The sequence below is a fragment of the Alternaria atra genome (assembly GCF_907166805.1).
Source record: "Alternaria atra isolate CS162 genome assembly, contig: 32, whole genome shotgun sequence".
Lineage (NCBI taxonomy): Eukaryota > Fungi > Ascomycota > Dothideomycetes > Pleosporales > Pleosporaceae > Alternaria > Alternaria atra.
Window position 1 is genome coordinate 1,634,930 of NW_025091331.1, and position 20,760 is coordinate 1,655,689.

General features: G+C 52.5%; 8 protein-coding genes across 8 annotated transcripts; 3 read left to right on the plus strand and 5 right to left on the minus strand.

Moving 5' to 3' along the window:
- Positions 1-1,959: 1,959 nt before the first annotated feature.
- On the plus strand, positions 1,960-3,010 carry ALTATR162_LOCUS10298 (uncharacterized protein; the record flags this gene model as incomplete). The annotated part of the gene is made up of 5 exons (XM_043317934.1): positions 1,960-1,983; positions 2,114-2,246; positions 2,419-2,505; positions 2,560-2,818; positions 2,872-3,010. 5 exons carry the CDS (start codon positions 1,960-1,962, stop codon positions 3,008-3,010), a joined length of 642 nt encoding a protein of 213 aa, XP_043173869.1.
- An 828-nt stretch (positions 3,011-3,838) lies between these two features.
- Positions 3,839-5,680, plus strand: ALTATR162_LOCUS10299 (uncharacterized protein; the record flags this gene model as incomplete). The annotated part of the gene is made up of 1 exon (XM_043317935.1): positions 3,839-5,680. One exon carries the CDS (start codon positions 3,839-3,841, stop codon positions 5,678-5,680), a length of 1,842 nt encoding a protein of 613 aa, XP_043173870.1.
- Positions 5,681-6,692: 1,012 nt separating this feature from the next.
- Positions 6,693-7,259, minus strand: ALTATR162_LOCUS10300 (uncharacterized protein; the record flags this gene model as incomplete). The annotated part of the gene is made up of 2 exons (XM_043317936.1): positions 6,693-7,016; positions 7,065-7,259. The coding sequence occupies 2 exons, from the start codon at positions 7,257-7,259 to the stop codon at positions 6,693-6,695; spliced, it is 519 nt and encodes a 172-aa protein (XP_043173871.1).
- A 326-nt stretch (positions 7,260-7,585) lies between these two features.
- Positions 7,586-8,895, minus strand: ALTATR162_LOCUS10301 (uncharacterized protein; the record flags this gene model as incomplete). Its single annotated transcript, XM_043317937.1, has 2 exons — positions 7,586-8,633; positions 8,693-8,895. The coding sequence occupies 2 exons, from the start codon at positions 8,893-8,895 to the stop codon at positions 7,586-7,588; spliced, it is 1,251 nt and encodes a 416-aa protein (XP_043173872.1).
- A 634-nt stretch (positions 8,896-9,529) lies between these two features.
- Positions 9,530-10,201, minus strand: ALTATR162_LOCUS10302 (uncharacterized protein; the record flags this gene model as incomplete). Its single annotated transcript, XM_043317938.1, has 1 exon — positions 9,530-10,201. The coding sequence occupies one exon, from the start codon at positions 10,199-10,201 to the stop codon at positions 9,530-9,532; it is 672 nt and encodes a 223-aa protein (XP_043173873.1).
- A 1,339-nt stretch (positions 10,202-11,540) lies between these two features.
- On the minus strand, positions 11,541-14,898 carry ALTATR162_LOCUS10303 (uncharacterized protein; the record flags this gene model as incomplete). Its single annotated transcript, XM_043317939.1, has 7 exons — positions 11,541-12,241; positions 12,322-12,740; positions 12,797-12,880; positions 13,699-13,797; positions 13,849-14,679; positions 14,734-14,750; positions 14,797-14,898. 7 exons carry the CDS (start codon positions 14,896-14,898, stop codon positions 11,541-11,543), a joined length of 2,253 nt encoding a protein of 750 aa, XP_043173874.1.
- Positions 14,899-15,567: 669 nt separating this feature from the next.
- On the minus strand, positions 15,568-16,085 carry ALTATR162_LOCUS10304 (uncharacterized protein; the record flags this gene model as incomplete). The annotated part of the gene is made up of 2 exons (XM_043317940.1): positions 15,568-15,801; positions 15,855-16,085. 2 exons carry the CDS (start codon positions 16,083-16,085, stop codon positions 15,568-15,570), a joined length of 465 nt encoding a protein of 154 aa, XP_043173875.1.
- Positions 16,086-17,343: 1,258 nt separating this feature from the next.
- On the plus strand, positions 17,344-19,509 carry ALTATR162_LOCUS10305 (uncharacterized protein; the record flags this gene model as incomplete). The annotated part of the gene is made up of 3 exons (XM_043317941.1): positions 17,344-17,926; positions 18,010-19,281; positions 19,334-19,509. 3 exons carry the CDS (start codon positions 17,344-17,346, stop codon positions 19,507-19,509), a joined length of 2,031 nt encoding a protein of 676 aa, XP_043173876.1.
- Between the last annotated feature and the right edge of the window lie 1,251 nt (positions 19,510-20,760).

Genomic DNA, 20,760 nt, shown 5'->3' on the forward strand with positions numbered 1-20,760 from the left:
TGATCAGCGCACTCTGTAATCTGGTGGTAATCGTTGGAGAAAACTCTGTACACTTGCTACGTTTGACAGCCACAGGCTTCGGGCTAAAGATTACTGTCGCTGATGCAAGCTTCAGCCCTACATTAGTTTTATCCTAGTTGCGAATCCGACTTCGGTCAGACTTAGCCAGCCCTAAAATCCATCAATGAAGCGTCTTTCCCGCGCAATGACGTAGTCGTCAATCTGGATTCTGTGAACAGGTCAGATCCAATGCTCCGGCTTGGTGCTGTAGCCGCATCAAGGAAAGCATTAGTTGGTATAGAGAATTCTAGACTCGAATGTAACCGAGGTGGAGCCCTAGCATGAGCTCGGTACGACTATAGACGATGGCGATCATTGACGGACTTAGAACTAATATGTCTATTTCGTACATAGGTCAGAGGGTATCTCGACGAGCCTAGGCAAGCGTGGGTTTCGACAAGTGGAAGGTTAGGCTCCGGTTACTGCCTCATCCTTCTGTATGTGATGCATATACGATTAGGTTGGCCGGACTCCGTAAGTGGTGGTGCTTGAAACCCAACGAGATACCTAGGTAGTGGTGCAGTCCATTGGTCGCCGCAAAGCCTGATAAAAATCTTAAAGGACGCAGGAACCGTGAGGGCGACACTTTTCTAGTACAGAGATATATCAAGATGGTTCTGACGTACCAACTCAAATATATACAACTAATCATCGGCTGACTATTATCAATCTGTGGAGACTACTTTGAGGGATGCTGACTTTGACACAGAAAGCCAGCTGCAATCTGGCGTACATATAACCCCGCTTCTCGTTTATATGCCAGAAGCAATTTATTCCTTTGAAGATCAAGAAGCGAGTGTAGGTGTGCAGAAAGATGTTGAGAAATTCCGCGCATACTTTTGGGTGCACGGAAATGTTGGGATGTTGTCGCTGCAAGGGGTGCAGCGGCCGCAGGAGAGGCTGGAAGAGCTTGATGAGGATGTGCCTACCAAAGATGGGTATGATGTGATAGAAACTCGATACAGTACTATCCGAGTAGATACGGCAATCATGCGATACCATTGGTTTTTTGAAACATTTGAATTACTTCATAAACACTAGAGCACATAAAACTGCGAATCCATTCCTCTATGAGCCTGGAGAGCACTTTCCTTCTACGACGACAACAATCGACGTTGTGCATTGTGGTGAAAGCTAGATGTGCCTCCAGGGGCTAGGTGCGGTTGAAAAGTACACCTAGACAGCAGCATTTAAGAAGCCTGCTCCAGTGTCTTCGATATCCGGGGTTGATTGAGATGTACGTGTGCGACAAGACGATTTGGCTGAGTGGCGGAAGATGCTGATCGTCGGACAAGTATGAAGGATTGTGCCGACTACTCCTAGACGAAACAGCAGGATATCTGGTGGCGAGATGGAGTCGTGCGATGAGAGTGCTAGCTCGCCTGTGTTGAAGCTGCAATGTCCGAGAGAATCAATGACTGGTAAAAGGAACTCAATGCGGGTGCAAGATGTTGACGGCGCTTCAGACGTTGGTTGTGCCGTGCAGAATGCAGCCTTTGTGTTCTCGCAGCAAACAGCCTCCCTGCTGTTCCCACTACAGATAGAGCCTCACGTACTATGCTCTCATGTTGGGGGTGAGGGTGGTGAGCAGAAACTGCACAAGATGCAGCGCTTGATCGCCGCGACCATAAGTAGCCCTGATTGTTGGACAATGGTACTTATCAGGTAGCTACGACGATTCAAGACGTGCATCACCTTTTTATTAGGGCTAGCTGTCATGTAAATCGTGGTGATGGGCAAGGTGATGGTTATGGTGTTCGAAATGGCAGTCACGCTAATGGGTCCGTGCACCACAAACTCGAATATTGAATTCGCTTAGTCCTGAGCCACCTGGAATTCGCATCTCATCGAGCTCTCCATCACGACAACTAACCTCACAGCACACCGGAGTCGAGCAAAATGTCGACCTTCGAACCCGTCATTGTACGTACGCCCCGATAGACGCAACCCGATATTCCTGGTATTGGCCTTCGCATGCCGCCGCGATGCCAGCCTACAAATCCGTCAACAATACGCATCTTTCCATGGGACGTCTCGCTGACAGCGCACTCAGGTCATCGACGGCAAGGGCCACTTGCTCGGTCGCCTCGCCAGCACCGTCGCCAAGCAGCTCCTCAACGGCCAGAAGATCGTTGTTGTGCGATGCGAGGCCCTCAACATCTCCGGCGAGTTCTTCCGCGCCAAGTGTACGTACACCCACCGAACGAGCGAGCGAGACAAGGAGCAAGCCATGGAGTGCAATTGGTAGTATGGGGCTACGAGGAGACGATGTGGTCGACAATATGCACTTTGGTTGCTCTTTGCCGGAGCGCTCTCGGGACATTTTTTTGGAAGACGGCAACTGACAGGGCAATACAGTGAAGTACTCTGCCTTCCTGCGCAAGCAGACCCGTTACAACCCCACTCGCGGTGGTACGTCTCCCATCCCTACGTTGCGCATTCGCAGTCAAAACTCGAATGCGTAACCTACTACAGTCCATATGCTGATCCATACTCTAGGTCCCTTCCACTTCCGCGCTCCCTCCAAGATGTTCTGGCGAACCGTCCGCGGTATGATTCCTCACAAGACTCCCCGCGGTAAGGCCGCCATGGAGCGCTTGAAGACCTTCGAGGGTGTCCCCGCTCCCTACGACAAGAAGAAGCGCGTCGTTGTTCCCCAGGCCCTGAGGGTACTGAGGCTCAAGCCCGGACGCAAGTACTGCACTGTCGGCCGTCTTGGTCACGAGTTCGGCTGGAAGTACCAGGACGTCGTTGCCCGGTATGTCGCACCTAGCAATACCAGCCAGTTCAAAATTGCTAATTCGTATACAGCCTTGAGGAACGCAGGAAGGTCAAGGGTGCCGCCTACTACGAGCGCAAGAAGGCTGTCCGACGGCAGTTGGCTGAGGCCAAGAAGACGGCCAACGTCGACTCCAAGGTCCAGCAAGAGCTTACATCCCTCGGATACTAGAAGTCGGCAGTCGATGAACAGTGTCGGTTTCAGTTTCGGTGACGTGGTTCGGCGTGGATTGCATTGGGCTCATGGGATGTTTATTTCCTCTACTATACTCCGACCATTCGAAAGGGTGTCCAGGCTAAAAGAGCACATCAATACCAGGGTGCTTACGTGTTCATGGGTCTCTTCGCGGTCGGTCTGCAGTGTCTTCAGGTACTCTTCCGGCTAGAAGCAATACGAAATGAAAAATCCCAGCTGATGTAAAGCATGGTGACGGCGTTGAGCGTTGAGCAATAGACTTGTGGTTACGTCAATTCACTTACGATTCCCCTCAAGTAAACATCCATATCGCCGTGTCAGTCCAAGTGAAACTAGTACCTTGCACAGCTCTCGGACCATCCATGTGCATCCGATCCGACACGGTTGGAAGGATGGACAAGGTAGACAGACCTTACTGGCGGTTAACCTCGGTTGTGACGTCGTGCCGCAACGGAATCGGAACCCTTCCCCAGATTTCCCCAATCCATGGCCGTAAGCTTCAACATCAGCTATTATCGCGTACTGCAACATATGTATTAGATCGCGTCCAGTTGGTTACCGCTTTGGAAAGTGGCGTGATATATTTCTTCTTCCGTCCTCCACCCCTGTTGGAATTGCGCCTTTAAACCTTCGAGCGCTCAAGACTTCGGATATCTCTCGCATCTTGTCCCGGAGCGGAGCTACTCCGCACTCTTGCGTCTATAGCTTCAGCTCAGCCTGGACCAATCTGTAGATCGATATTTCTATTACGTATATATAAGTTGTCGTTGAACCCATAGATTACCAGATTCTCGTGCAGATACAATGGAGGGTGCCAAAGACCGTCTCAAGCAACTCGCGTCGCACTTCACCTCAGCAAATCCTGTCCCTGGGCCTCTACCTGTCCATGCTGGCGACAGCCACGAATACCATCACCGACACAATTTCCACACCCTCAGCCCAACATGGTTTCTCTGGCGCGCGGCGCAAATCGAGCCGGACGCGACGGCGATATACCACAAGACGGCAAACAACAAGATCCTACGACGCTCTTATGCTGAAGCTGCGGATCGCGCACGGGGGCTGGCATACTATCTGAGGAAACACGGATACAAGAGAGTCGGCATACTATCGACGAACACCCCGGCATTCTTGGAGAGCACATTCGGCATCGCAGCGGCAGGAGGTGTCAACGTGGCGATCAATTATCGGTTGAAGCACGATGATATCAGCTACATCTTCCAGCACTCCGACGTCGATATGATCATTGCGGATGCCGAGTTTGTGGGATTGTTGGACGAGTACAAGAAAGAAAGACCAAACGTACCGATATTGATCGACACAGACACGGACGCGACAGAAGGCGAGCTCTCAGGTCCTTTCGACGATGCAGTACTGGAGGGATTGAACTACGATATCGAACAAGGAGGCAAGGGTTGGGCAGACCTAGAGGCACAAGCAAAGAATGAGGAGGATGTTATGGCACTTGCATACACCAGTGGAACAACAGCGCGACCAAAGGGAGTCGAATACACACACCGCGGCGTCTACCTTGCTGCAATGGGCAACGTCATCGAATCCGGACTGAATTACCACACTGGTCGTGCAAAATATCTCTGGACTCTTCCAATGTTTCACGCGACAGGATGGACATTCCCCTGGTCCGTCACTGCCGTCCGAGGAACACACTACTGCCTCCGCAAGATCGACTACCCAGAAATCTGGCGCCTACTCAAGGAAGAAGGCATCACACATTTCAACGCCGCACCCACCGTCAACACTCTCCTCTGCGCGGCGAAGGAAGCAGAGCGCTTACCCCACCCAGTAAGAGTCACCGTAGCAGCGAGTCCACCAAGCGCCTGGCTCTTCGAACAAATGTCAAATCTAAATCTACATCCGGTTCATGTCTACGGCCTCACGGAAACTTATGGCCCGATCACAAAAGGCTATCATATGCCTGAATGGGATACGCTTCCTGAGAAAGTAAAATACGATCGCATGGCACGACAGGGACATGGTTTCGTTGTTGGTAAAGCGACGCGAGTTATCAAGACTGAACAACCAGAAGGCGTTCTTACCAATGTAGAGAGAAATGGCAAAGAGATCGGTGAAGTCATTTTTGAGGGCAATATCTGCGCAAAGGGGTATTACAAGGACGCTGAGGCGACGCGCAAGTTGTGGGAGGGCGGCTGGCTGCATACAGGGGATTTGGCGGTTTGGCATCCGGATGGAGCGATTCAGATTTTGGATCGGGCGAAGGATATCATTATAAGTGGTATGTTCTTTAATTCCCCGTATCACGCCAAGTCTACGTACCCCTTTCCGGACAATTTACTAACAACACTTCTTACAGGTGGCGAAAACATATCCAGTGTAGCCCTTGAAGCTATGCTTTCCACGCACCCCTCCATCCTCGAGGTCGGCGTGTGCGCCGTTCCCGATTCGCACTGGGGCGAGCGGCCGAAGGCTTTCGTTACCACGAAAGATGGAACAAATAGCGAAACCTTGGGCCAAGAAGTGATCCAATGGGCTAAGGAGAACAGTAATATTAGTCGCTTCATGGTACCCAGAGAGGTTGTGGTTGTGAAAGAGCTACCCAAGACGAGTACGGGCAAGATTCAGAAGAACGTTCTGAGAGAGTGGGCGAAGAAGGGCAGTGTCGAGTAGATTTGTATCAATAGACATATCGTATCTATTTGCGAGACACGCCGCCTGCGTGTACATCGCGCGTGACACATAGGCACATGCCACAGCAGTGTGAGACGGAGAGCAATCATCGTTGAACGAATATCGAAGATATACAGAAGGTCAGTATTGCGAGATGAACGCTAAACTCAACACCCACGCTCAGTCATCGTTCGCCACGTCACAGTAATATAACATGTCTTCGAACAACGAATCAGCTCCTCCTCTCGTGAACACGAGCAAGATACTTAGCTCCAGCGAGCTCTTACACGTCCGTAACGGTGTGCTCGACGAGGTAGCTGCTGATAACCAAGACGCCAGACGCGTAGGAGCAGCAGCCATAGCATATGCTGACACGCAAGTTCCTGCACGACTGCCTGCGGCGATTGAACGTGCCGAAACTCAAAAACGAGACCAAATCGCGAGAGAACAGGCGAAAGCCCAAAAAAGCTCACGGTGAAGACCAAGGGGTAAAGGACAATGATCTTGCGCAGCGCGCAATCGAAGTATCTAAAGACAACGTGAACAAGTAGAACGTTGGAATCCATTATTGGTAACACTGTCGGCGATGGGGATCAGCATGCTCAAGGAAAAAGATACCAGATTAACGCCCACTCGTGCAAGATAGCAAGTAACAACAGGTAGCAGGAATGGACCCTACTGAAATGCTCGAGATTTTCTGATAGCTAAATGCTGATAGGCGATGTTGACAAAGGGGTGTGAGATGAATACCAATGCGTAGCAAGAATTGACAAGGCCGCTAAGAATTTAGTGTACCCACCAAATCTCCTAAGACCTCGCGACAAGTACATCTTTTCGTTAGGTTTTCACAAACATTGTGATGTATCAAAAGGCCTTGGGAGAACCCACCGAGACGCATTCCACATACGAGTCTCATGTGTCGTTTGCTTCATCGTCGTTCTTTCCTCCCTATTCACCTGCACGCTACCCTCCTACCCTTTTAACTACCTAGGTACTTTGTAGCTATGCCCCTTCACAACGCCCACCCATTAACCCCAACAAACACGACATCAAACCAAGCCTGCGCCGCAACAAACACAACCATCCAATTTGGTGTCACAAGCCCAGCATACCACATCTTATATGCCTGCCAGATGGCCACATGAGCCGCTGCAAGTACTATTTTCCCCACGACCGCAGCACCAATCGTGATCTTCCTCTTCAGTACCGAACCACCATGTCCATCGTTTGCGATGAAGAAGAGATAGCCAAGCCAGAAACACGTCGATATAACGAGGGAGATGGAAGCAAAGTACGGGAGGAGAGGTGCGGAGCCAGTGTGTGGGGGGGTACCAGGCTACGTGAGGTGTGAATAAAGAGACGACAGGTTGGAATTTGAACTTACGTGACCTGACGCTACAGTGCTGCTTTGAGTGGCCCAGATAGTCGAGAAGACGGCGCTGATGAGGAAGATGAATAGAGAAAGGACATCGACCAATGTGGGCGTGTCATGCGTGTGCTTTGCGACGAGACGGTATTCGCTGGAGCGGTGGCGCTGCGTCGCTGCGCCATAAGAGGGGAGAAGAGGTTCATTCGACATCGTTTCAATCGCTTTTCTTGAAGATCTAATGCTTGCTGTTTATGATTTAGAGAAATAGAGAGAGAGAGTGTGTGGGTAGAAGACATTGGGAGCCTGGAAGGAAGTAGTGGGGTAATTGGGGCGTAGTGGCACAGATGAGCAAGGCTGGGAAGCGCCAACAAGCATACAATGAAACCGGGCGCTAAGAGTTCCCCATTCAGCCTCGACGAGGGGAGTAAACCATATACATGGATAGTCTATCATCCTTGGATCTACAAGAACAGATAGGCGTGCTGATGAAAATTCCTTTAGTACTTTCCAAAATCTACAGCACACACCTAGAGCATCTACCTCTTCCTTCTCTGCTCCTCCTCCTTCTTCTTCGCCGCAGCTTTCTTCGCCTTCTCCATCCTTCCCACCGCAGCCTCAGCCCCGATTCCACCAAATACCAGCCCAACACCAAGCCACTGCATCCCCGTAATCTCATGACCAAACCACCACACACTCCAAACCATTGTTAGCATCTTCCTCGTAACTGTGACCGTAACAAGTAACAACGAGCTAAAGTGAGCCAAGGTGTGGAAGATGAAGACCTGGCCTATAGCGCCACAGGCCGAGAACATGAGGACGTCCCAGCCGACAGCGGGGTAGGCAGTTATGAAAGAGAGCGCGTCGGAGAGTTCACCAGAAGTAGAACGAGGGTCGAGACCGATCCAGGCAGCGAGGGGAGTAGAAGTAAGGAGAGGGGTAATGAGGAGGTAAGATACTGTTAGCGCTGTGGACATGATATTTTGCGCACACATCATTTGGGGCCCAGTGAAGCCTTTGAAGCTGCTGAAAATGTGGTCTTGGACGGTGTTGGTCAGGCCGTCGAAAAGTAGATTGACACCGAGCAAGACGAGACCGATAGTTTGCGAAGCGTCCGCGTTGACACCTTTCTTGGCGGCTTTCTTCGCAGTTGAAGGGCTGTGTAGAGTGAAAACCGCTACACCCAAGGTTACGAAGCCGATAACGGCGTACTTGTACATTGGGTATCGTTTCTGGAATAGCGAGATATGGAGGAACATGACGGGTAGCAGCTTGCAGCTCTTGGCCAGGATGAAGGTGACATAGTCGATATGCTTCAGACTCGCGTATCCGAAGGGGGAGGCGAGCGATGAGGTGACGGCGATTCCGAGGAGCGGCATGAGAATGTCTTTGGAGGGGAAGATGGGGAGCACCTTGCGCACGCCGGTTTTAGGGTCCTTCCTCGCTGACAAGTTGAGATAGACAAGGCCGGTTATGGCAGCGAAGGCGGATTGAACGGTGTTGAGGAAGATGGAGTATGTGAAGCGCTCGTTGTTGGGACCGTGAGTAGTGGTTGTTAATCGCTCTTGGATCCATGCCCAAGTCATGCTGTCCCTCCGTCAGCCAGGGTCCTCTAGTCCCATATCTGCTTGTGCCGTGTCACTTACAAACTTCCATAAATACCAGCGACGCAGATCACCAACTGGAAAAGTCCTGCTTCCTTCTGCTCCTGGGGGTTTCGCGCATGGAGCTCTGCTTGCTCTTCCAGCTTCTGCTCAATCGAATGTACCGCGTTGTCTAGCTGGTGGTGCGCATTCCCATTCGCGCCTCCATTGATCTCGTTGACCTTGCGTCGCACTGCTTCCGGCATTGTGGGTGCTCTATGCAGATGTCGTTGAATTGACGTAGTGTGGTGATAGTTTCGTGGAAGGCGTGCGGCGCGTCGAACTACAACGTGGCGTAGTGTGTGTAAAGGAGCGGACAGCGCAGTGGAGAGTGCGCGAAAACAGAAGTCAGGAAAATGGTGTTCCTCAAGCGACTGTGGGTGAAAGTAGGAAAGTACAACTGTCTTTAGATTACACTACATGTGCCAAAGATTCAACCGTGGCATCAAGTCCCCGGAGCTAAGACGGAGCTAAATGAGAAGCGGCACGGGCCATGTTTGAGCCTCAGGGATCGGACTCGGACGACTGGGGCGCGCCACCCACTTCGCTAAATCATTGATGCGGGGCGACGCTTCACTCGGCCTGTCGGCGAGCTGGGTGAGCAGGCACAGAACCAAGAGAAGGTGAATATTGCGATTCATGTCTTTGTGTGTGTTAATGCTATTCATTTTCTGAGTAGATGTGTATACGAAGTGGCTAAAAGAAGCGTCCATGGCTCCTGAGCTTACCGCTCCAGCCGTCATAAAGGTCGTGAATGCTCGCTAAGTTGATCAAGAAAAACGCGCCAAACGCCAGCAGATGCAAACCCACTTTTCTCCCGGGGGCCAGCCAGAATGCAGCTCACGCCTCACCTCTGACAATCTTCGCAACAGCGCTCTTGACAAGCACCCACATGGGCCCAGCGTTAACTTCCTTGCCACCACCTTCCTCCATCCCACATTTCCTCTTCCACGCGTCTCTCCAGCCTCGCTCCGTGTCTTTCTGCTTGAGCCTCATCAACTGCCCCGCTCGCTTTCCTTGCCTTCTGTACCCCGCCATGAACGCGTCCCATTCTCTCCTCTCCTTGACAAAAACAACTACACCGTTTCCTGCATCGATTGGCTGGCTGCCTCCAGATAGAATCCGCGCTTCCCACGCGCTACCCATGGATTGGAAAGTGAAGTTTGAGCTGTGCAAGACATAGTAGCGTTTTCGCTTGCCGAATTTGGAGGCTGCGTTGGAAGAGGGCGTGATCCAGTGTGTCGCGCGAGAGTAGATGCCGTCTGCGAGTGCTTCGTGAAGAAGCTCCGAGGGTATGTATTGTCGACATTGGAGAAGCAGCTTGTTGCGGAGCAGACTAATGTCGATGTCTGGATGTGCGGTAGGTATTTGTGGCGAGTGAGATATAAGTGCCTTGGTTTGTGTGCGTGTTGAACGCGCCGGTGGTTTGGATATGCGTCCTGAGGCCCGTATGACTGTGACTGGGTTGCTGAATTGGTGGGGTGTGATGGTCTGCGTTTGGATAGGCGCCATGGTTGTCGTGGTAATCAGTTTAGACTACTCTTTGGTGTGCGAGTTGTGACAAGTCTTGTGTTCTTCAAACTGTGGTTCCGTACGGTGCCGTCCAAGAGTGAAGTCGAGGAGTAAGGATTTCAGTGTGGAGGAGCAGAAGCGAAGAAGAGAGGGAACATGCGGTCAAGAAATCATCTTTAACCATCATGCACCCCTTCCTAGAAGAGCATAGCTCCTGAAAAGAAATAGCTGCCATCCCAGCCTTCGGAAATCAGTCGGGGTGCCAAATCTGTCTCTGCCCTTAGTGCCCTAGTCTACCAATCCCTGGGCGATCCTGGTCTAGGCAAGCACAGAAGCAGTGGAAGGATTAGCGAGCCTTGCCCGCCGAACCTCACCGTATGGGGGCGTGGGGGATTATACAGCGCATGCAGCGACAATACTCTGATCTTGTTGCCCTTGCATGTAGTCTTCTCGTCGGATATCTCTCCTCGAGCTCTTGGACGCTGTCCGTATAGCTGAGCCGTCTGGGCTTCAAAGTGGCACAGACCTGATGTCTTGCGCAGGTGCTCAACGTCCGAGCGTGACGCTAATGACGTATTCGCCTCGAGTGTCCAACGGTTCGGAACAGCCTCGTTTTGCATGTGCCTTGCTAGGCTTATTTCCCCTTGGGCAGCATCCTCATCAAAATTGTGCAAGCACAACGTCACAGATTGGAATGTAGTCACCAGAGACCATAGAATTCTGTATATTTGTAGTAGATGTTGTTTGATTGTATCGGAGTGTCGGTAGGTAGAGCAAGGAAGGGAGTAGGTGTGAGGGTAAGGAGTGAGGGAGTGATTAGGAAGGTACATCGGAGTGCCGTAGTAGACATCAGGAGATGGTGAGAGTCATCTCGGTTCTTCTCCAGCTCTTCTTCGCCAAGAAAACCCAAACATGGATGTCAGAGCTGCTACCCATGAGCAGATGTACTATCCGGATATCAAAGGCCATAACGTCATGACATTCGTGAGCCGCTCAGCGTGTACTCAGATCTCTCTCTCTCTCTCTCTCTCTCTCTCTCTCGACAATAGAAAGAAAAGTAAATAATGCTCCAGACAATCCGTGGTATCCATCAGTAACAGCAAGTAAGAAACTAAGCAAATCCATGCTTTTGTTGTCGATTTTCGTTGCCTCCAATTCTGGAGGCATAAATACAGATGGCGACGGATGTAAAGAGCTTGCGATCGATAGCGAAGCCTGAGTGGCCTCGAGCTATCTTGCAACTCCCAAGAAGGTTGGCAGAGCCCTCGAGATGTAGCGACAACACCGCGAAACTCCCAACGGTGCCGACGTCAGGGTAGCAGACGCATTATGAAGCGATCTACTCCTGGGCCTGACTGCGGCGCATCTTTTCGGCCTCCAGGTTCTCGTAGAGGAGATAGAGCGCCTTCTCGTTAGCACTGGCACTACCAGTGATGGTGAACATGCGCTCGCCAGTATCGTCATGGGGTGCCTTGGCAATGGAGATACGGGCGTTGGAGGTCTTGCGGATCTCGCTGATCTTGCTACCGCCGCGTCCAATGATACAGCCGACCATGTCAGATGGGATGCTAATGTTCTGAGTCTGCATCTCTTCGCCATCTTCGGTATGCGTTGGAGGCGGGGGCCTGCTGGCAGCATCGGAGCCAGATCGTCGGGAAAAGGCAGGGGGCGAATCACTGAAATCAGCGCCGTGACCAGTGCGGTTGTACGAGCGTCCGCCCATACCACCACTAGGTGCGCCACCGCCGTTGGACAGTGGGACCGGGCCAGCACCAGGCTGAACCCTGACGGCAGGGTTGTAGAGGACAGTGCCGTAGCCACGCTCGTGGTCATCGATGAGGCACTTGCCGATCTCCCAGATAGCCTTCTCGATACCGGCCGGCGATCCTTGGACTTCGACGATGCGCTCGGTAGACTGGGGAAGCATCTCCTTCTGTGCGACCATGCGAACGCCGGAAGCATCCTGAATCTGCTTGATTTTCAGGCCCTGGCGACCAATGATGGTGCCCATTTGGTTGTGCGAGATGAGCAGGCGGATGGCTACAAAAGTTAGCTTGGTACCAGCTCTCATATGCAGCCATGTCGCTGGAAGAGCGCCGTGGTGTCGCAATTGTACATACGATGAGTGCCATCCGTGCGGATAACGCCGCCCATGCCCATGGCAGGAGCGCCCTCGAGCAGTCCTTTGGCGACTAGGCCATATGCCTTGGCGATACCAGAGAGGCTGCCAGTAACGGAGAGGACACGGTCGTGAACTCCTTGCACGACCTTGCTGACACCGGCGCGCACGCCAGTCTCGTCGCGCAGGTCAGCGACGTTCTTGCCTGCCTTGCCAATAATGACTCCAGCCTCCTTGGACGAAACAATGGCTCGCAGGGTGAGCTGCGACTCGGCGTACTCCTCTTCGGTACGCGGGACCACCTCGCCCTCACCATCAATGTTGAGGCGATCCAGCTGATCGGCGACGCGGCTGGCATCCTGACCAGGACCGGGTTGGGGCTCTTCTGAGGACATGTTGTGGAGATGGCCTGGGGAAGCGCTGCAACTGCGGTCAGTGACGTAGTTTTGCGACACGCGCAATGCCGCGATACTTACGAGAGAAGAAGGTGGGTCGTGGAGACGGAGACGAGATCTAGGTGTAGTGGGGAAGGTGAGGAGAACGTATCGAAAGTCTCGAGGCTATTGTGTCGAGTGTCAGTGAGTGATTATGTTGAGGTTTGTGTTTGCGAGTCTGCATGGAAGCTACTCACAGGCGATTACGGAAGTGGCGGGGGAGGTGGTCGGTGCGGGATAGTGGACAGGTAGGTAAGAGAGGGAGAACAAGGGTAGGTAGAGGAGAGCGGAGAGGAGGGTTGGGGGACGCGTGGGAGAAGAGAAGAAAGGTGTGTTGTCGGAACCAGTTTGGAGCGTGCAGGTAGTGTGGAGGTAAGGTGACGGAGGGAGACGAAGCCCTGGGCCTGAGCAATATTAGGGCGGCAGATGTAGCTTCTCTTAGCGAGACGGACGAGCCTTGCCGTATTCACAAAGATTGCAGATTACTGGGAGGAACTACGGAGGATTCAATGCGGTGCAAGTCCTCGTGCAGCAGGCGGCACCATTTCTATGGGAGCAATCACCATGCATGGCCTGCAGACGTGAATGCATCGAGCTGTTCGCAAGTAACGCGCGCCCCATCGTCGAACACAGAACAGAATAGACCCCGCGTGCACAGGCCCCGAAAACGGCCACGTCCCCACGAAGATGCAGCTAAATCCAGAGCATCTAGGGCATTGGCTAACCATGGCTACAATGTGAATGTATCGTGCCGCTGAGAATCATGATTGGCTGAGATGTGCGGATTTTCCACCATACAATCGCTCGACTCAGAATGAAGACATTCTCACTACGCCTACGTATGCACCACTTCGATACCCGCCCTATGCACACTCCCGTCTGACATCGACAACGCCCATACCACCTCAATAAAACTCCATGCGTCCGCCACGTGTAAACCCTACTTTTGTGCCTCGAAAACAACCTTCTGCACCTTCATCTTATCGAATAAGTCGTAGCCCTCAACGGCCTCGCTCAATGGCATGATCTTATCAGCCATGAATCTGCCACACATTAGCCATCAGCTTCACCCATCATTCCGATCCCAAACTTACCCAAGCTTATCCTGATGCCTCTTCAGGCTGTCCAAAGCGTCTTCAAACACGCTTCTCACTGGACACCTTCCCATCTGAATCCGGACGTTCTTGTTGTACGCTTCGTTTCCTGTCCAGGGTATCTCACCATTATGCACACCGACAGAGCTGATGACACCCCATGGTCGGATCAATTCATACCCCATTCGAAGCGCAGGTGAGAGACCAACAACTTCAATGACAATGTCTGCACCGCGACCGTCTGTGAGCTCCTTGACACGCTTATCCAGGCCCTCACGATCAGTCTGGAAATTCCAGGGTTCCGCACCGAGGGACTTGGCAAGTTCCAGACGAGAGGGAACCGAGTCGACGGCGAGAATGTGTTTTGGCTTGTAGTCGGTGATGTTGCAGAGTGCGCAGAGAGCTACGGGGCCACAGCCAATAAGCACAACGACACTGTCCTTGATTTCCTCGGGCGTGGAGTATTGGAAACCGTTCTTCGCTGCGAACATGCCTGTTGGGAAGATATCTGCCATAAGAACCAAGGCCTCATCTTTGATGCCTGGGGGTGCTTTGACAGCCGTAGAGTCGGCAAGAGGGATGCGGACGTATTCCGCCTGGCCACCATCTAGGGCGGGGCAACCAAAGAGCTGGCACTTGACGCATCGGGAAGAGAAGCCGTGGGTGCAATAGAAACATTCGCCGCAGGAAGTTGTGAATGGCGAGACAACATGATCGCCGACTTTGAAGTTCTTAATCGATGAACCTACTTCGTGAACGTGGCCGGTAAACTCATGACCCATTACAAAATCGGTACCAGATGGTTGATGACCGCGGAAGACGTGCAGTTCACTTGATATATTCCGTCAGACATGTCGTTATAAAAAGGTGGTGATTTGCAAGTACCTGCCGCACAACGCGGTCTGCGAAGGATTAGTAGGAGTTGATAACATTCATCAGCACATGTACCTTTTCAACTTTCACAATGATATCCCCCGCATCCTGAATCTTCGGAATCGGCCTGTCTTCAATCACCACCTTCCCCGGTCCCTTGAATACCACTGCTTTCATGCCGTGTTCGATTGCTAATGCAAGTAATTATCTGTGTTGAGGTTTCGAGATGGGCGTGACAAGATTGAAATCAAAGACACAGGTTTGAGTTTGAAAACTACATGCGACCAAGTGGAACTTGCGGACTACCTATAAGGTGGGATATAGGGCACGAGCTCTGACGACATGGGCCGCGCCAAATGCTCCTCGGTGATGATGTGGTATGATAGCTTCTACCCCGCCGAGGTTCGGCTGCGGGGTAGACACCACGGGCAATGGAAGCATATTGGCTGCACGCGTGTTTTGTAGCTTAGACTAACATTGCCAAGGTAATACTCCATGATTAGAACCATGTGAGAAATGCTTCAACCAGCGTCGCGAGTTGGTGAGTCGCGTGGCTCGGTCCGCTACAGACTTAAACGGTTCATAGCTCCAAGAAGCTCTCAGCCCTCCGTAGCGCTCCGCTACCTTCCGCATCAATACGCCAGCACATGGACAACAAAAGGTAACGACACTGCAGTGTCTAACATACCGTGTAAACCCACCTGAACGCCTTGTCGGAAGTTCAGTCAAACCTAAACGCATAAATACATTTCGTATAATCCAAGCCGTATCGCCGTATCCAATCCTAGACTCCAGACAAATATCCATGCAAATATGACGTCGATCGCGTCTAGTAATGTTCCCTCCTCAGGTGACGGTGCATAGTAGCTCCTCCTCGAGGATGAATTTGCCCTCTTTGTACTTTTCGCTGGCTTCGTATGCCTTGTCATACTTCCAACCGACCGTCTCCTTGCACTGGCGGCAGTGGATGTCGCGTACTATGTGACGTCCCGTGGTCATGTTGCGCTCGTTGGGGTCGGATTCGGTGATGTTTACGACGCTGTCGAAGAGGTAGGCCTTGCCATGTTGGCCGCGGAAGTTCTTCGGAATGTTAGCATGTTATGTACGCATCAAGACTCAAGGCGCGCGCTGACCCTGCTAAGTATGTCATCGTGGTTGGAGAGATGCGTCTTGCAGTTCTTGCAGCCGTAGATGCGCGACGAGGTAGAGTTGAGGTAGATGTTATACGTGAGTCCCATGATGATGGACAGGCGATCCGACTCGTTGATCGAGGGCTGCTGGGGCGTGGGACGTGTGTCGAGACCTTGGCGGTAATCGGAGCGGTAGTCAGAAGTGGCCACTCGTTGTTGGTCGCCGCCTGTCATACGTGCTGTTGGCGCGGGTGTGAAGGGAACAAGGTGGCGGGGAGCTAGCGGTGAAGTGTTTGAAGGGCCCGAGGTTTATGGCTCCCGCTGTTGCGCCCAAGCGCGATTACTATCTTGGGATGTGGAGTGAAGCTTTGGATCTGGCCTGGGGTGACGCCGCTGTTCCGGTACCTGATGGCACGTGCGTATTGGAGCGGGATGACGAAGGCGAGGGGCACTATCGGGTAAATAGAGGGTGGTGTTACTTGGACGTTACGTTGGCTTGGATACTCTACACATGTATCTACAAGGCTTAGGCTGACAGTCTGTAGGTCAAGGTGAGGAGTGCAATGGGAGAGCTTGAGGACCGCTGAGCTAGTGCATGTGGTGAGATGGGGCGGGGCCGTCTTGGAGTGAGGTGGTCAGCTGGTGACGCACGCAGACGCCTTTCTATTCAACTCGAACAATCTAGGGACGTATTGGATAAAGAAGTTGCGGAGTCAAGTCAGATCAAGTCAGCAACAGAGATTCTGATCATCGTTGGTCGACTTGTTCTGATTGGTCACAACCATCTCGAGTTACTTGTTTGGGAAATTCCAGCCGATCTCGCCATCTTCAAGTGTTTCGCTCCGCAACGGCGAGTCAGAGGATAAGCGCTTGCCTGGTCGAGTTCTTTCTCGGTGTTGTTTTTGTTGTTGTTGTCATGTTGGAGATGTATACATGCACCCGCAAACAAAGAGTGTTTTACATTGGCACACAAAGAAGCAGGCTGGCCGTCGATAAACCAACGCATCGACCAAGATATGACGATGGGTGTTGGGAGTGGACAGACATTCGCATCCGCCATGCAAGGTGTTGTTGTCCTCTGCTGACGCTGCGGCTCCCAACCTCTCTTCGCGCATCGGGCGAGTCAGAGGCCACATCAGGTATCGTTGTAGACTGAGGGTGAAACTACACGGGCAATTGCAGCGCGTTTGCAGCACGAGCAAAGTGACAACGGCCAGTAACTTCAGGCTTAAGCCCATGCAGGCGACTGGCGGCGCGGCGTGTAGGCGATTATCAGCCCCAGCCTTCCGATGCACGTCCGCTGCGGCTTGCCCTTGTGGCAGATGTGCTAGCGGGCTTAACCTCGCTGATATGGAACATTCTAGCAACGTTTTTAGGACCAAAATCCCAGCTTAATTTTTATCCGCCCTGGATCTCAACCAACAGTCGCTGCAGCCAGACTAAAAATTCTAGTGACACCGTCCAGGCCGCTATCCTTCCGCAGCTCGCCCCCATGGTTCTTCCCTCCTTCTTCGCATCCTCAAAGAAGTCGTCCAAGACCAGAGATATCCCCAACCTTGCCCCCCGACCTTCACCCCAGGCTAACTCAGGCACCCCTCCTGCCTCGCCTGACAAACACACCCACTCAAAGGTGAAAGACAGGGAACGCTCCTCGACCCGCCGTTCGAGCTCGTACTCGTCCAAGCGTTCATCCAAGTACGACCGCGACTCACACCCGCTAAATCTCCCGCCCGAGGAACGCCAGCGCCTGTCCTCGCAACTGTCCGCCATGGACCAGCCCACGCCCCAGCCAATGGATGTCGACAGGGAACACTCGTCCTCGCCCGCACCATCCAGCCCCGTAGCAGAGGCCCCCAAGACCAACGGCGCCAACGGTGCACCCGACGGGCCCGCTCCTCCACCACACCGATACACAAAGAGCCCACCGCCGCCTACCGCAAACTACGCTGCTACCCCCGAGGCTGCTACCCCGCCCGCTGAGCCCCCGACCATAGACGCCGAGGAGTACAAGGCTGCAGGCAACAAGTTCTTCAAAATCAAAGACTATCCGCGCGCCATCGAAGAATACTCCAAAGGTGCGTAGTGATACTTGCCATGCACTAGCCGAAGCTTTGCACTACAACACACCAAGGAGAGCTTCGGGCTAACCAATCCGCAGCTATCGAGGCCGATCCCAAGAATGCCACCTACTACTCGAACCGGGCCGCCGCCTACATTTCCGCCAACAAGTTCTACGAGGCCATGGAGGACTGCAAGATGGCTGACGAGCTGGACCCCAACAACATGAAGATCCTTCTGCGGTTAGGCAGAGTATACACAAGTCTGGGACGACCAGACGAGGCTGTACAAGTGTACGACTCTATCAATGCCACAGCCAAAGACAAGCAGCCTGCCTTGACAATGCAGAAGCACCTGCGCATGGCCGAAGACACTGCACGGAATGAGGGTTCAGGATCCATGGTTATTTACGCTCTCAACGAGGCTGAAAAGGGTCTCGGTGCTGGTGTAGACAAGCCTCGCAAGTGGCAGCTTATGCGGGGAGAGGCACACCTGCGCATGGGTAACGCTAATGCGCTAGGGGAGGCGCAAAACGTCGCCATGTCGCTGCTACGGTACAACAACCAGGACCCGGATGCTCTCGTATTGCGCGGCCGTATTTTATATGCTCAAGGCGAGAACGACAAGGCTGTACAGCACTTCAGACAAGCATTGGCTTGCGACCCCGACTTCAAGGCTGCCGTAAAATACCTGCGGATGGTTCAAAAACTGGACCGCATGAAGTCGGAGGGTAACGCTGCTTTTAAGTCTGGCAGGTACCAAGAAGCCATTGACACCTACACCCAGGCGCTACAAGTCGACCCCTCGAACAAGGGCACAAACTCCAAGATCCTACAGAACCGAGCCCTCTGCCACAGCCGGCAAAAGAGCTGGAAGCAAGCCATTGCCGACTGCGAGAAGGCGCTCGAACTCGACCCAAGCTACACCAAGGCACGGAAGACCCGGGCGAAAGCCTTGGGCGAGAACGGCAACTGGGAGGAAGCTGTGCGTGATCTCAAAGCCATTCAGGAAGAGAACCCATCGGAACCTGGTATCGCCAAGGAAATCCGCGATGCCGAGATGGAGCTGAAGAAGAGCAAGAGGAAGGACTACTACAAGATTCTCGGTATCGAGAAGGACGCTACAGAGCAGCAAATCAAGAAGGCATACCGAAAGTTAGCCATCGTACATCACCCCGACAAGAACCCCGACGACGCGGATGCTGCAGACAGGTTCAAAGAGATCCAAGAAGCACACGAGACTCTGAGCGACGCACAGAAGCGTGAACGATACGATTCTGGCGCTGATCTCGTCGATCCCAACGACATGTTCGGTGGCGGTGGTATGGGAGGTGGCATGGGTGGCATGGGTGGTGGCATCGATCCAGAGATTCGTAAGCATTATCACAATTCTAAGGGAAATTTCACAGCTAACGAAACACACAGTCATGCAAATGTTTGGTGGTATGGGTGGAGGTATGGGAGGCGGCCGTGGTGGCGGAGGTGGCTTCCACTTCAGCACCGGCGGCGGCGGCGGCGGCGGCGGCAGTCCATTTGGCGGTATGGGTGGCATGCCCAGTGGTGGTCGAAGAGGAGGACCCCCCGGTGGCTTTCCCTTCTAAGCGCCCGAATTATACCCACACAACAACCACCACCACTACGCCCCGCTTCAAACACATTATCCTCTCTTTGATTCGTGTGTATACCCTTGGTAGAATATTTCCGACAGATTTCATTCACTGGCGTTGGATACAGGAGATGCGCGAGCAGTAGATGCATAGAAGGTCATTCGGATCGCTCTCCTGTATTTGGGTGGAGTGCGAAGCATTGATTTTCACATTGGCTTTCGAAGGATTCAAGCATTGCCTGGCGTCTCTCATTACTATTTTGTGTATGAAATCTGCTTCTAGGAAATGTATTGCCGCATGTGACCTGTCGGAATTAGTAGTGTAATACGAAATTTCCAAAAGTTAACGATCACAACGCGTCTTTGCATATGTGATGCAAACATCATGATTGACCGTGGAATATTGGAACGAGATAGACGGTAGAGCGATTGTGTATATTAGCCGTTGCCCTAGAGGGTTGATGTCTTGACATATGCAGTGTAGGTAGTGTCGCATTATGCGTGGATAGAGCCAATGACGTAATGCGCACTAAGATTCGGTGAAAACCCCTGGTAGCCTTTCACATCACCTTAATATCCATGATATACAAGATCTCAGCTTTCACGTCCAACCTCGAAAAGCAACGAAAAGCTTTGAAAACCTTACCGCGAACATCTTCTTGACATCCACGCCAATTTGCATCCGCCTCAGGTCATCAATATTTATTCCCTATCCCATATATCGGCTCATCGCACATTGCGTTTGGCAAATTCAGGGAAATCGAATATTTGCTACCCATTCTGCATAAAAAACAACTATCTGAGAGTTAGCTGGCCGAGAAAAGATTTCCAAGAGATTTCCATACAATCTTCTCTTTCGTCACAATCCCAACATCACACAACGTTCACAATGCAACCCTCCCGACGCGGTCGTCCAAACCAGCAAACCCCCTCGTCAGAACCATCACGAGGCTCTCACACGTCTCGAGGCCGCGGCGACTCCACACCAACCTCAATCTACAACTCCGACTCCAACTTTCACATCCCAGACCGAGGACGAGGACGTGGACGCGGAACTTCTAGAGGTAGAGGCAGAGGCCGTGGCAGACCCAATTTCAGACCTGACCCAGAATACCCCTCTGTTCCCTCTTTTGCCTCCGTAAACCCCGGCACAGCCGTCTCCATAATCCTCAAACAAGATCAACCCACTGGCCATCAAGTTCGTGGTATAGTAGCGGATTTGCTAACGCGTGGTGACCATCCTCGG